At 41.7% G+C, this 15,732-nt stretch overlaps 1 protein-coding gene across 2 annotated transcripts in view; it reads left to right on the forward strand.

The window, feature by feature from the left end:
* The window catches only part of ankrd11 (ankyrin repeat domain 11), a 116,950-nt gene that overhangs the window by 83,401 nt on the left and 17,817 nt on the right, over positions 1-15,732 (forward strand). The window contains exons 5-10 of one of the 2 annotated variants that reach the window (XM_017441811.3): positions 5,717-5,881; positions 6,905-7,105; positions 7,218-7,360; positions 7,672-7,819; positions 7,912-12,343; positions 12,462-15,099. In XM_017441811.3, coding sequence (XP_017297300.1) covers positions 5,717-5,881; positions 6,905-7,105; positions 7,218-7,360; positions 7,672-7,819; positions 7,912-12,343; positions 12,462-15,099 — 7,727 coding nt within the window. The remainder of the gene's footprint in view (positions 1-5,716; positions 5,882-6,904; positions 7,106-7,217; positions 7,361-7,671; positions 7,820-7,911; positions 12,344-12,461; positions 15,100-15,732) is intronic. The other variant, XM_017441819.3, reaches the window with a different exon arrangement.

Genomic DNA, 15,732 nt, shown 5'->3' on the forward strand with positions numbered 1-15,732 from the left:
CACCTCTGCATCATACCCACCACGGCTTGTTTTTTTTCCCCCACTTTGGTATCTGCCTCCACATTTGATTTTATCTGCTGGAATACACTTTTGAAATGGAGACAGATAAATTTGGACCCGTTTTCAATAATTATTACCTATCATTAGCGTGTTTTTTAAATCTGACATTTGCCTGGTATGTTTTCTGTCTAAGGGGAGCTCCGACACAGGTGTCAACATACATCTCTAGTATTCTTGAGACGGGTTTGACACACCGACTAATAAAATCAGATGGGTTCTAGATAGGTTGGAGGCACCCACAACAACTCGGTGACTATTTTGAGGGAAAATTTGCCTCACAAATGTTCAAAACTCAAATTAAGAACTACCGCGAGTGTCACAACACGGTCTGGAAAGTCCCTCGGGAATGCTGTTTGCCGACTGGTCGCAACCCAGTGAGATACTACCTTTGATTGTCGTTGGTTTGCAGAAATGTTTATCTATGAGGAAACCATCAAATTACCATCCATGTTAACTCCAGAATGTAGGTTTCTCAACAGAACATTGTTTCGTAGCAAGATGAGAAGTATTACATGAAGTGTGACCTGAATCACGTCGCAGTGGTTTTAGTTTTATATTTTTACTGCTCATATACTTAGCTGGCTTAATGCTTGGAATGGTCAAATCTCTTCTGGGTGTTCCTAAGGGAGCTCATAAAATTGTAAAATGATTTCTGTAAAAATATTTATAACTGCAGCCATCTACATAGTTTTGTGGCACATTATTGAAGGAGAGCTGTAAAAAAATAAATAAATAAAGACAACAGTTCACACAGATTTCCAGTACACACATCGTTTTCCCCCTGAGTGGTTGTAACACAGATGTCTCTTTGTTCCAGACTCCTAGTTGGTTCAAAATCCATACAACCCAAAAGATTTAGTCACTGAGCGCAGCTGATTGAAATACTAAACAACTGGATGAGTTGGACAGAAAAGACAGAATGTCTCGATACATCTATGATGGATTTTCTGTTGCATTGAGAGAACAGCCTGTTGGCCATTTCCTGCCCCTTCTCTCTTAACTTCCTGTTTATGCGACTCCCCGAACACGCCACGTTTCTCTCTAACATCCAGTGATCTGACATACCTGGTCAGGCTGGTTAGAGTGGTTTGACTTGTTTTTGCATCTGTTGGCCAACTGAATTAGGCAGGCTTTTTTTTTGTTTTGACGTTTGCTCACACTGTAGTATTGTTTGTCTGCCATTTGAAAGTTTTCCTCTTTTTATAACCAGACATTTATGTTTGATGTGTTTCCTCTCCCTTGGCTAAGGTAGGCGGCCTGTTCACGGGGTGTCACTCCCTACCTAGCTTGTGTTTCTCATCTATTCTCCCTTTCTCTTATCTTGTTAGTCAAGTTTCAAGGAACAAGCAGAGTAAGGTTTCAACCCTGTCTTAAAGCTGAGTAATATCATTTTACTGAGACACATAAAAGCAGTGTTCCCTAGATATTCAGCGGAAAGGTTAATGGAAGCACGCACACTGTGATGTATTTTAGGTAATTATTGCCCACCACAGAAAGTTGAAGGCTGACGATAATATTTTTTTTTGCCTCTGTGTGTGTCTGTTACCAGAATATCTCCAGAACCACTGAACAGATTTTAATGAAACCTGCAAAAAAGTTTCATTGAATGTACGTCTACAACTGGTTACCCTTTTAGAGCCAATCCCATTCAAGATGGCTGCCACAGCTATTTGTCATTAGCCAACACAAAGATGGCTATGACTCAGTCAATTTTACAGATGTTGTGCTAAAATTTGATGTGGTAGTGGCTGAGAGTCCCTTTTATCTTTTGCTGTTTTAATCTCTTTTTTTTTTTTTTGCTGACCACAAACTTAACAGAATTGTCTCATTTTCCCACAGTATTCGTTGCCATATAACTGTTAGGTTTTTGTATTTTTTGTTGTTGAGGCCTATCTGATGTTAAGTTGGTTTGAGACCATATTTGTACCCGCTTCAGTCCTAGTAATATTTTTAAATTTTTGCCCTGTGTCCAGTTATATTTTGAGTCAATCCTTACATAAAAGATAATCAGGTCAGTTTTTTTTTTGCCTTCAACTTTTATTTTCGTTTTAGCTGCATTCCTCTGCACAGCTACATCAGCCTGCCTTCTTGCGTCTCTGTCTTGTAAACATAGGGTGGAAAAGCTAGCTTAGCAGTTTCTCAGTTCTGCTGCAGAGAAAAACATGTTGGACTACTTTTGTGGTTCCCGCTGTCTTTACAGAAGGAATGTCTCTAAATGGTGAATGCTTTGGAGAACGTGAGAGTGTGTATCAAAGAGTGCTGAAGGGCACATTAGCTGTAAGTGTTCACAGATGTTGGTGAAAGTTTATCTTCTCTGTACATGTGACTGGAAAAATAGTTTCCTGGAAATCCTTTAGGCAACGGAAGCATAAGCTTCAGTGTAAGCTCCTTGCCTTATTGTGTGTTTGTGGCCTCGAGCTTTGCATCCAGTCTCGGGGTGAAAGAAGTCCCACAGAAATCAGAATCGAACACAGCTGCTGCCGTAGTGGAGCCTCTGTACGCACACATTCAGATGCACCGTTTAAATTTCTTTCCTTGTGTTTTTGAAGGCCGTCTTGCTGCAAGAACTTGCTGTTTGCAGTTGTTTCCCCCCTGAATTATGGAGTGTTACACTCATGTAGTTTTACCCTCTTCATGGGTCATCAGATGGTATGTTGCCACTGAGAATAATTGCTGGGTGTGTCTTTGTGGAGCAGCTGCTTTTGTCCAGTAGCACCGTGTCTCCACTAACCCTGGCAGGCAGTGGTGACCTTGGCAAGGCCATGTTGAATTGAAATGTACACCAGCTATTTCGTAATAACAACAGTTCTGCCAAGTCACACCCTTTTTTTTCCCCTCTCTTCACGATTTTGGCTGATTGGCCTGGAGACAGACAGACATAAACACTGCCTGTTGGCCCTTCTGTTCCTCTGGGGCTGCTGGGTAATGACACCAAAGTGACCCGCACTGCTGCCTACCAACCTCTCGCACATTAAGCTGCACATACAGTGTGTAAGTGTGGTGTTTGTTTTTTTTCATGAGTCTAAGTGAAAAGAATTTTAAGTGTATATGTTAGAACTGGAAATGTCGAAAAATGAGCAAAATGTGTTTGTTTGCAGAAACCTGATTAGTCACAGCGCTGTATAATACTGGGTGGATCTTCCACATCTAAGCCAGTTTAAGCTTTTAACATTTGTTTTCTTTTTTCCCGTGTCTTCCGGTCTCTTATTGTATTTTGACACCTTTAAATACAGACGACGCTGCTGCCGTGTTCAGATTTTAGTTTTTTCGCGGTCTCAGAGTGTGGACTGAAATGTGGTCTGATATAAGTAGTTGTTAATTAAAGGCTTAGCATTCTTTGAAGGAGTGCATATTGTGTGCCATGCCAGAGTTTTAGACAGAGTTGTTGCTGTTTGGGTCAAACCTTGAAACTAACGTTAGTTTCATGCGATGTCAAGAGATGCCACACTCAAAGTATGGGTTGTGAATGACTCTCAGCTACTACCAAACCAAAGCTTAGGTTGTAGATGTACATCCAGTGAATACTTTCACTGAAAAAAATCATCCAGAGGTTCATGAGATATTTTGTTAACAGACTCGTACACACAGATAGGGGCTTAAACATTACCATTAGCCTTTGGTTTTCAGCTGTGGGTGGAAATCAGCACTAACTGGTTTTATAACTGTGATAAAGCAGCTTTTTGTAACTGCTGTGTATGTCCAGTAGAGACATGTAGTTTACATGTGCTGCTCTGGTAATTCCTCTTTGACAAAAACAAGCTGTTTGTTTTAAGAGTCACCATATTTGACCCCAGGTGCTGTATTATTTTAATGCATTGACAACGCTCCTAAGTTTGAAACTGGTGAGATAAAACTGCAGCTCACCAGCTCTGCTCTCGAACGGATAAACAGATAAAAGCACTCAGTGTGTTTGCATGACGGTGGAAAGAATCAAATTAATGCATTAGGCCGACATTAACTGTGCTTTTAAAACGCTTGTAAGCATTTTAGTCCGAGTGAAATTGGGCTAAATTTAATTTCTTAAAGTCTGTATAAGACTCCTGTATAATGCAGGGAGTGAAAATATTTTCATACTTTAACTTGCTTGGATGCTCTGACGCTCCACAGATCCGGTTAGAGGCTTTGATTCAACATTTTAAACATAGGAAATTCCAAAAGCAGAATTACCTGCATGAGTTAAAGACCCACAAAGCTGCCAAATTCACGTCTCCACATGCTACCAGTTTGACACAAGCTAAAAGGTTCATTTTTGATCTATGACGTAATGAGGAAAAAGACAAATGTTAACAAATTAAAAGGGGGCAAAAACCATCATTTGTAGCAAAGCTAACTCTGTTTTTGTCGGACCATCTCAAGCCAATCCAAGGCGTTTACGTGGAAAACAAGAAGTCAAATAAAAAGAAAATACCTGAGCTTCAAAATCAAACTGACTCAGACTTACGAAATGTAAGAAGAAAAAAATCCATTGTTGACATTTCTAGTGCATGCTTAATACAAACCTCAGTAGTGTGCATGCACAAAGTAGGCTGCAGTGGTATTGCTTCTACAAAACATCTGTCCAGTATACACTAAAAATGAGGGCTTTTGTAAAAATAACATTTTCCTCACCAAAAATGCTGTTTGCATGTAGACAAGAGGTTCAAACACAACAGATAAGTTCATTTAGTAAAACATCTGTTCATATGGACAGGACTTTGGATTACATCAAAGTAAACAATATCATTTACAGTGTTTATTTAACATCTTTATTATCTACATTGTATTTAGTTAAATACTCCCTTGCCTTAGTTTTATTTTATTTATTGATCATTTCCAAATAATGGCCCAATAGTCTATAAATTACCTGGGGTCAAATTCATTTAGAATCACTTTTTTTTATTTATGTTCTCACTTGTGTTTTTAGCTGTACATAGATGGAAAATAAGGATTTTTAAAAATTTTTTTTTACATTTTAAATTTGTCATGTAGTAATCTTGGACTATTGTTTTGGTGTCGATTTTACTGCATTTACTGTAAAAAATACAAATGATATATATATAAAATGTTAATTCTAGGTTGTCTTTTGTTTGTGTCAGACAGAGCTGCAGAGGCTGTAACTGCAGCTCTCTTCAGACGCAATAACAAACGTTCAACAGAGATTTGTTTTTTCTTTTGGCTGAGGCACAGTAAAAATAATCTTTATTTGGTGCATATAATCATATCAGGAAAAAACATGCATTTGGAAAGTTTGAGCAGCACTTATTCATTTAATGATGTAATCTGTGGATTTTTTTTAGAATGGCAAATCAAATGGATGCAAAACTGTCTTTGCTTTATGTATTTGAAGTGTTTTATTTTTTGTTATTCAGTTTGGCAAAAGAAGATTGAATTTAGTTTGTTTCAAAACGTTTGTTGGGAGATTTTCCTGGTTGACCATACATATATAAAATCATCATGTGCAGTCGCAGAGATGATAATATTGCACATTGATATTTAAGCTTTCCTGTTCTTGTAGCTCTAACAGCACTTGTGTTTTTGTTTTGTTTTTTACCCTCTCCACATGGTTCAGTAAATGAAATTAATCTATTACACACGTGTCAAACTGTGTTTGTGTACATATGCATGTGCTGCATATAAATCGTGCTAATTTGCTTCTCCATTCCCGCTCTTGTCACAGAGAAACCAGGTCCAGAGAGGAAGCGCATTAAAAAGGAGCCCACTAACACCCGGAAGCCGTTTGGAATGGGGATGACAGGGATCCGGGCCGGGTACCCCGTCTCCGAGCGGCAGCAGGTGGCCTTGCTCATGCAAATGACAGCTGCAAAGTCCGTCAACAGTCCAGGTGCGTGCTTATCATTTAGGCCACGTCTTCTTTGAACTGGTGGCGGGGAAAAAAAGAGGCTAGGATGGAGCTTTATATGTGGACGGTGTTTGTGGGAGAACAGTATGCGTAGGTGGATTATAAGTGAGGCAGATGGGGATGAGTCACAGTTTTTTGTTTTTGTTTACTTTGTAGATCTTAAGCATTTTGCTTGCTGATTCTTGACACTACTTCAGCCTGGAAAGAATCAGTTCTGACTATTGAGTAGTAAATAATACACATTCATTCTTTTTAGAGCAACAATTTAAACCTCTGTTGTAAGTGGTCTGTGTAGTTTTGACAGACAGCGGCATTAATACATTAGTTCATGTGTTTTTCTCGAATGCAGCATGTATGGAAATGAAACTAACTCCACTGTCGGTGTTGCGTTAGTCTGGAACCGATGGTGCAATCTCAGAATCTGAGCCAAATCTCAGCAGACAGCCAAATGCAAAAAGCGTGCGAGCAGTTGCATGTTATTTACTTGCAACCCAGTGTCCTTTTAGATTTGAGATAATTATTTTCACTCAGTTTTGGTAAGTAATATGTCTGGAAATGTATTAAATGCTTGTATTGGCATTATTGTTGCAACTTTTAGGTTGTGGTGTTGACATTTTAGATGGAATGAAATTAGTGTGGCTCAGTGCAAGGACACTTTTATTTATATGTTAATTCCTCTCTTGCATGCCTGGAGCAATAGACTTGGATTAAGTGAATGTGTTTCAAATATCATTTGGGACAATGGCTGAACAAACTCAATAATGTAAATGTGATAAAGGGTTGAGTTTAATCTTGCAAATGTGAAGGGAAAAGGCTCAAGTAAAGTAGGTCCAATCACACTGTTGTTGATTGATGGAGTGTGATTGCCCCCTTGTGGCTGTAACCAGTGTAAACACATTCTTTAACAGCAGAAGAGGGAAAAAAATAAATAATTACAGCATATTCATGAAAAATTCCCCACAAGAGACTGTTCTAGAGTGAAAGTGAAACTACTTGTTCCTGCAGACACAACACCAAAGCATCAGTCACAGTCCTGTCTGGGTCAGAAGGGAACGCCAAACTCTGCATCTAAAACCAAAGACAAAGTAAATAAAAGAAATGAAAGAGGGGAGACTCGACTGCACAGAGCAGCAATTCGTGGAGAGGTGCGCCGCATCAAGGAGCTCATCAATGAGGGAGCTGATGTGAATGTAAAAGACTTTGCAGGTGAGAGAAGCTTGTTGTTTTTAACTGTCCTGTACTTTAGAAATGCATTGTAACATGCATTCATACATATAAAGTATACACCTCAGAGACAGCAGTTCTTTTTTGTGTCTAGGCTGGACTGCATTGCATGAGGCATGCAACAGGGGCTATTATGATGTGGCCAAGCAGCTGCTGGCAGCCGGAGCTGAAGTCAACACCAAGGGTCTGGACGACGACACTCCTCTGCATGATGCATCCAACAACGGACATTTCAAGGTAAACCGTGAGGCAAAGCAAGTTTGCAGCCAAATCCAGTCAACACTGTTTTAAAAAGAGTAGAGAGCATATTTAAATTCAAAAGCTGCAACATTAAAACATTTCGTTTATTTTTTTGCTTTGGTCATTTTCAATTAATAAACATGTTCTGTCATACCCTGATTTCTACTTGTACTAGTCTTTCATTACCATCAGTCTGAGTTGGGCTCATTCATTACTCGTACATTTAACAAAAGACTTTCCCCTGGGCCCCAGTAGATGATTTAGTTACAAGGGACTTCAATTAAATGTTTAATTTAAATTTATTTCAGGTGGTTAAGCTACTTTTACGTTATGGAGGGGACCCACGTCAAAGCAACAGAAGGGGTGAAACACCGCTGAAGGTTGCCAGCTCTCCAACTATGCTGAATCTGTTGCTGGGGAAAGGCACGTACACCTCAAGTGAAGAGAGTTCGTCAGGTTTGTAATACTTAATGCTTTAGAAACTCTTTAGAAGCTCGCTTTTATAAACCGTTGAATTGTATATTGATTGTTGTTATGTGTCTTTACAGAATCTTCAGAGGAGGAGGATGCACCCTCATTTGCCCCCTCAAGCTCTGTAGATGGCAATAACACAGACTCTGAGTTTGAGAAGGGTTTGAAGTTAAAAGGAAAACCTGCAGACCCTCCGAAATCTGTTGTGACACCTGTCAAAGATGAATACGAATTCGATGAGGATGATGAGGAGGAGCGAGTCCCTCCTGTCGACGATAAACACCTATTGAAAAAGGACTTCCGAAAGGACCCTGTTACTAAGACCAACAGCTTCATCTCGATACCCAAGATGGAGGTTAAAACCTATTCCAAAAGCAACTCAATCACACCAAAGAAAACTGTCAGGCGGATCATCTCTGACAGTAACAGTTCAGACGAGGATGATAGGACGTTGTGTTTCACACCAGCGCCCACGCCGCGGCAACAAGCCCAGCAAACAAATACCAAGACTAGAGACTCTGGCAGCATGAGCTCTAAACAACAAAAAGATAAAAATAAAGTCAAAAAGAAGCGAAAGAAGGAGAGTAAAAATAATGTCAGCAAAGAAGTCAGGTTTGGTAAAGTCAATGACAAATTCTGTACATCCGACTCAGATAGTGGAGATCTGGAGAGTGAGGATGATAAAGGCTCAAATAATTTAAAGGACTCTTCAATGAACCTTAAAGAATCCTCTGGCTTTAATGCAACCTCCTCTTCCTCACATGGAAACCTGAACTCTCAAAAACAAGCGCCATCATTAGCAGAACAGCATCCGAAGCAGTGGCGGACAGATGGCTGGAAGACGGTGTCATCTCCTACGTGGTCAGATGTCAGTTCTCTTTCGGATTCAGTCAGAACGAGACTTTCCAGCGAGTCCGAGTACTCTTCTGCTGATTCAAGTATTGAGTCGGTAAAGCAAATTAAGAGAAAAGCGCTGGAGAACAAAAAGAAGAACAACAATGCACACAGTAACGCTGTAGACAAGAAAAATTCAGAGCTCTATAAAGAGAGCGCCATCTCTAAAACTGACGGAGATGGTAAAGTGATTAAAAAGCATAAAGTAAAGCACAAGCATAAAAGCAAGGAAAAGGACAACGCTCCTAGTCTGGTGCTCAATCAAGATATGAATGAGAAGTTTGTCAAGAGCTATTCTTTTGACTTTGATGATTCAAGGCAAAAGTCATTAATTGTTGAGTCTGAATCTGCATCTGAGAGTAAAATCAAACTATCTAAACACGAAAAAGACCATTCAAAAAAGGATGATAGGCTTTCAAAAAACAAGTCTGAGGATAAGGATTGGTCTTCTGGAAAGGATCTGCACAGAACAGCAAAAGAAGAGAAAAATAAGAAAGCAAGGGACGCCACCAAGGACAAGATGAATAAAGAGGAGAGGGACAAGTCTGTAAAATCTGACAAGGAGAGAAATTTTAAAGAGAAGGAGAAAGCCAAAGAAGATAAACAAAAGACTCACAAAGAGGAGAAAAAGAAAAAGTCCAAGGAAAAGTCCTCCTCTAAAGCAGACAGAAAAGGTGAGCAGAAGGAAGAGAAGCATCTTAAAGTGGATAAGGAGAAAAACATTAAGGAGGAGAAGGAGAAATACAAAAAAGACAAAACGCTGAAGGAAGAGCCTGAGCATGAAGGTTATGATGTTAACAGTCGGTTCCTCAGCCTGGAAAACGCAAAGCTCAGTCCATCAGATGACCACCGTGACAGGTGGGGCTCTGAGATGTCCTCTGATTCTTCTATCTGTGGAGACGACAGCTGGGATTCTCATGTCAAAGAAGTCAAGGAATATAAATCCAACAACACCGTTAAACTAATTGTTGAGACTGTTAAAGAGGAGACGAGGAGGAAAGAAAACAAAGTTAAGGACAAGAGAGCAGAGCACAGTGACAAAAAGTTGGAGAAAGAAGCCAGCTCTAAAAAGAAAGAAAAAGACTCCTCCGAAAAAACGAATGAAAAGAAAAAGGACTGGTCTGAAAAAACTAAACTAAACTCCAGCCACTCCCTTGAGAAGGACAAAAAGCGGAAGGAGTCCACAGAAACAGTCAAAGACAAAAAAGACAAGGATTCCTTGGACAGTAGTCGAGACCGTAAAGATTCATACGAAGGTGTGAAGGACAGAAAAGATCTAAAAATCAAGCAGGAATCAGTCGGAGATGATTATGGCAATGACAGCTTCTTTAAAGACATCGATCCTGTTGGAAAACTTTGTGATATCAGAGAAAGAAATCATTCTGGAAAGGAGAAAGAAAAGAAAAGCGAGGGAGTGGAGAAACGAGAAAAGACAAAAGCTGACAAATATAAAGAAAAAGCAAAAGATCGAGGGGCTGATCATGAGAAGAGCGAGCGAAGCTTCACTGAGAAAGCTGTCAAGGAAAAAGATGAAGACCGGGGCACCAAAGACAAGAAGGAGGGACCCAAAGACAAACACAAAGACTCTCATGGCAAAGACAAAGATCGAAAGATGTCCTTAGAATTGACAAAGGACAAGAAAGAGAAGGCCTCTCAAGATAAACATGCTGAGAGGGAAAAAGATTTCCTTGAGGTAAAGAAAGACGAGAAGAAAACTGAAAAAATCTGTGAGAAAAAGTGGTACAAAATAGCTGATATATTCACAGATGAAAGTGATGACGATGAGGACAGCTACAACAGCGGTGTTGTACTTGGGTCAGGCCCCATCAGAAAAGACTCAACACCTGATCAGGATGAGCTGGATCACTTCCCCTCTGAAAAAATGCGAAAGTCTTCCGCAGAGGCTAAACATAACACAGAAAAATCAAAAGACAAAGACCACAAGGAAAAGAAGAAGGATAAGACGACATTTGACACAGGTAAAGAGCGGAAAGGCTCCCTGGAGAAACACAACAAGGACAAGAAGGATTCAGTAGACTCAAAATACAAGGAGAGGAAGGACAGATCCTCAGTGGACTCAAACCAAGATAAGAAAAATAAGCAAAAGATGCTGGACAAAAGGGACACAAGCGAGGAAAAGACAAAGGGCAAATATAAAGACAAGCAGGACCATTCGAAAGAAAGGAAGCCCTCTAAAGGCAGTGGGGAGAATGAAAAGTCCCTTTTGGAAAAACTAGAGGAGGAAGCTATGAACGACTACAAGGATGACTCCAACGACAAGAACAGTGACATCTCCTCAGATAGTTTTACTGACAGAGGTCATCAGCCAATCCTCGCTACTTACTATGACTCCATCAACCTTAATGACATCTCCGAGGACAGAAGAGACTCCTTGTCCATAACTACACCACAGGATAGATTCAGAGATAAAGAGAGGCATCGACATTCCTCCTCATCGTCATCCAAGAAGAGCCACGACAAGGAGAAAGAAAAAGTCAAGAAGGACAAAGGAGACAAACGTGGGGAGAACAGAGAGTCCTACAATCGCAGAGAGAGTCTACCTTTTGAGAAGGAGCCCATGCCTCTTGAGGCGGACCCTTACACGTTCCCATTCGGAGGAAAAGGGGACGGGGAAGACGACTATGATAAAACATTGGAGTTTGAAAAGGAGATGTCCAAAAAAGACAAAGAGAAAGCAACTGGCATCATTAGTGACAGGATGAAAGACAAAAAGAAAAAGGAGAAACATAAAGACAAATTGAAGGAGGAGAAGAATAAATACATAGATGGCTTTGGATCATTTAAACACTCCAGAGAGGATGTGAAGTCAGGCTTAAAAGATAGCCCCCAGTTCTCTGTTTTGAAAGACAGATCAAAAGAGCAAAGTCCTAAATTTGATTTGAAAAAAGACCGTAGTCGAGACACGTTGGACAAAGACAACAGAATGGATCACAGTAAATCTAAGGCTAAGGATGAAAATGAAAAGCTCACTCAGTCCAAAGACACAACACGGAAAGACAATCGTCCACGCGAAAAACTGTTGGTGGATGATGATAGTCAGTTGACAAGTTTTGGGCAGATGTTAAGTCAAAAAGATCAGGAAATTGGAGTGAAATTAAAGAAACAAAAAGAAAAGATGAAGCAAATGGAGAGGCTGAGACCCAAAACAGGGGACCCTAAACTCAAAGATAAAACCAAGACTGCAGAGGAGGTACGAAAAAACCGCAGTGAGCTGTCATCGAAGAAATCCAACAGCCTGGAGTCTGGTCTGAAGGAGAAGAAGCTGAAGGATGTGAGCCTCCCAACTCAAATGATGTCTCCAGGGAGGAAGTTCCAGCCTAGTGACAGTCAAAACACAAAGGACTGGATGGCAGGCCACCAAATGAAAGAGAACCTCCCTGCTTCTCCCAGACCAGATCAAAACAGACCAACTGGTGTCCCCACGCCAACTTCTGTCATCTCCTGCCCCAGCTATGAGGAAGTAATGCAGACACCACGTACCCCATCTTGCAGTCCAGAGGATTACCCTGACATTATGCTGGATGGACTGGACTGCCAGAACTCATCGGCCATGACTATGTCAATGAATGCCTGCTCCCCATCTTTCTTTGAAAAGTAAGATTTTTAAACTTCTAAGCAAACTGTTGGGTTACATTTTGGGTCAATTTAAGAATACTGTACTGTATTCAGTGTGGGATTATTTTTAATTTTGTTCTGTCTGTGTCTACCCCAGCAGGTACTCTAACTCCCAGAGTTTCCAGGAGGGTACCTGTCCTACTCCTGCGAAGAACCTTCAGCTGCCACTCATCAGCCGTTCTGCATCACCTGATGCCCGCAGACCTTTAGAGACGGAGTTCAAAGCTGAGTCCGACATGTCTTTTCGACAGCAGAGTGATCCAGCAGCTGATTTTGATCCATCATCTTCTCAGCCCTTGGAGGACAAATCCGTAACCGTGAATAGGTTGGAGTGCGTGTCACCCTATTTCTCTCCAATGCTGTCTCCTCGCCGTGAGCTACCCCATCTAACACCAGATGGTATGACGACAACTCTTGGTGTCGCAGAGGGCCATGAACACCTTCCTGAAAGTGTGTACAACAGTTTTCTGCCCAAACCTTCGACACCAGTACACAGACCAGATCCCCAGGAACCATGCTTTGACATTGCTGCACCACCAACCCCAGCGCCTGCTGCTTTGCCACCTCTGGATATTGATGACATCTCAGAGCCAAACCACAGTGAGCCAAATCTGCCAGATCTGCCCTGTGTCACAGAAGAACAGGAGCAAGAAGAGGAGGATGAAGAAGAAGAGGAGGAGGAGGAGGAAGAGGAGGAGGAAGCTGATATGGATGAGAGGACTGACGAAGGTTGCTGTGCAGTGGAAGAGCCAGAACAAATAAGAATTTTGTGTTCTTTCTCCCCTTCAGTTGAGGATCCACTAAGGAAGAGCTGGCCTCCGGAGTCTCCAAATCAGCAGGAACCAGAGGTTCACCAGCTGTCTCCGGCACACACTGCCCTGAACCATGTGGACAGTTGTTTCAATGACAACATGGGTTGGAACACTGATATGGACCTTAAAGCTGCGCATGGGGAGATTGAGGCTGCAGTCTCTAAAATAACCAGTCCTTACTCGCACTCTGACAATGAAATGCAGCCCCTGTCTGTACATCCACCTGTCTCCTACGACAACTGGAATAGGTGGCAGAAAGAGGACATGGAGGACTCTGATGAGCAGAAAGAGGCTGTGGCGGATATTCTTTCTCCTGAGAGGCCTGAGACAACTATGGATGAGCAACCTGTATATTTAAATACCTCGGCGTCCTCTAATAGGCTGGACTCTGTCTTCCATGACTGCAGCAAACCTGTCATAGAGAATAGCCACCAGATGGATACAGATTGTGTAGAGCCTGACAGCAGAATGAACACGCACAGCTTCAACACTACCCCTATTGATCACATTGCCCCAACTGTGGGCCCTGTTCCTGTGGTTCCCTGGGCAGATCAGTTCTCCACCGATGCAGATGAACTAGATGACCTGGGGCCATTTTCTTTACCTGATCTACCATCACCAGACAAGTCAGAAGAAGCCGAGCCTCGAGATTCTGAACTAGCTGACCACAGCAAGACCGTGTCAACCCACATTAGACACACCATTGGCAGAGATAAGCCAGACATCATAGAAGTAGACCTACCAAGCCTGACAAAGACTCCATGCCCTGCTGGAGACCTCGGTTTAGAAGAATCTACTGGACAAGACTTTGTTGTTCCGTCACCACATACCACCTTACAGCCAGAGTTGCATCTTGACCTTCAAAGTGTGCCCACCAACAGCTGTTTGTCTCTCAACCCACAACACAGCAGCATTTTAGATAGGCCGTCACCGTATGAAATACACGACGAGCCAGACCCTAACATTCTGTATTCACCTGTGAAACCAGACGCCAGTCAACATCACATAGACCAGCTCCATTCCTTCACTGAGTCAATGCAGGTACCGCTGGACTCGCTGTCTGCTGCAAAACCAGAGGTGAGGCACAAGGAGACGCCTGATGCTATAACAGAATCTGTGTCGTGCAGTCCTCTTCCTCATCTCTCCGTGGCAGTTACTCTCTCCAGCACAGTGGAACTTCCAGATACTCAGGAACCCCCATCCAAGCTAACGCCAATTCTGCCAACAACTGTACCCACCACTGTAGATGTCCCCAAGAAGGTGGAGGAAATTCCTCAAAGGATTACTCGCAATCGCGCCAAGAACAATCCCTCTGCTGTCCCTCCTACCTCCTGCATCATAACCTCATCAACGGCTGCCACCACTGTGATGAACAATCCAGTGGTGAGCATTAACCCGGTTCCAACGAGAACCCCGACGCCCACTTCAGTGTCTTCCTTTTCATCTCTGAAGAAAGAAAAAGACTCCGGGCTGAGCGTTTCCACTACTGCACCCCCAGCAACGAATGTACTGTCTTCTCTGTCTGCATCAGCGGTTCTCAGTAAGACAACTAAAGGTCGTCCCCTGTCTGTGGATGAAGAGGACTCGACCCAGCACCCGCGCAAGAGGAAATTTCACCGCACAGCTGGGCAGCAAGTCCAGGTCCAGCTTGTGAACACGGCCATGCAGCAGACCAGGGAAATGATTCAACAGACCTTAGCTGTAGTTGTCAATGCCATCAAGCTGGATGAGATCGAGCCTTACCACAGCGACCGGTCCAACCCTTACTTTGAGTACCTGCAGATCAGGAAGAAGATCGAGGAGAAGAGGAAGATCCTGTGCTACATTACCCCGCAGGCCCCACAGTGTTACGCTGAGTATGTGACCTACACCGGTTCTTATCTGCTGGATGGCAAGCCTCTCAGCAAGCTTCATATCCCTGTGGTAAGTTACGCTGCCTCTATAAGATCCAGTTTGGATGACGACAAAGTTGGTTAAAAACTGTTAGAAATAATGATGTTTTCACTGAGGATGCTGCAGGTTCAGAACACAAAGCAGGAAAATAAAAATCACACCCAAATTTGGTGCGAATTCTTTAGCAGTGGTGAGAATCTTTAGGAACCTTACGATCTGAATTCAGTTCAGAGGGCTGCGATGTGTTTATAAAACTGTTATTGTTTATCCAAAACAGAGAAACTGAAATATATAGGAGAAATTTGTGCTGGGCGATATGGAAAAAATTCTATATCACGATATGGATAATTTTATATCTCGATAACGATATATATCACGATATACCACAGTTACGTACGTTGTCAGTTATTCTCTGAAAATATGAAAAAATAATCTCATTTCTTACTTTTTTCAAGTTTTATTTCGAAGTGACATTTAACTGAACTTTCACAAATGAGATCCGCTGCATTTTAGTGCAGCAATATATACAGGTGCTGGTCATAAAATTAGAATATCATGAAAAAGTAGATTGATTTCAGTAATTCCATTTAAAAAGTGAAACTTGTATATTATATTCATACATTACATACAAACTCATATTTCAAATGTTTATTTCGTTTAATT

Source organism: Kryptolebias marmoratus, linkage group LG15 (assembly GCF_001649575.2).
Source record: "Kryptolebias marmoratus isolate JLee-2015 linkage group LG15, ASM164957v2, whole genome shotgun sequence".
NCBI classification, from domain to species: Eukaryota; Metazoa; Chordata; class Actinopteri; order Cyprinodontiformes; family Rivulidae; genus Kryptolebias; species Kryptolebias marmoratus.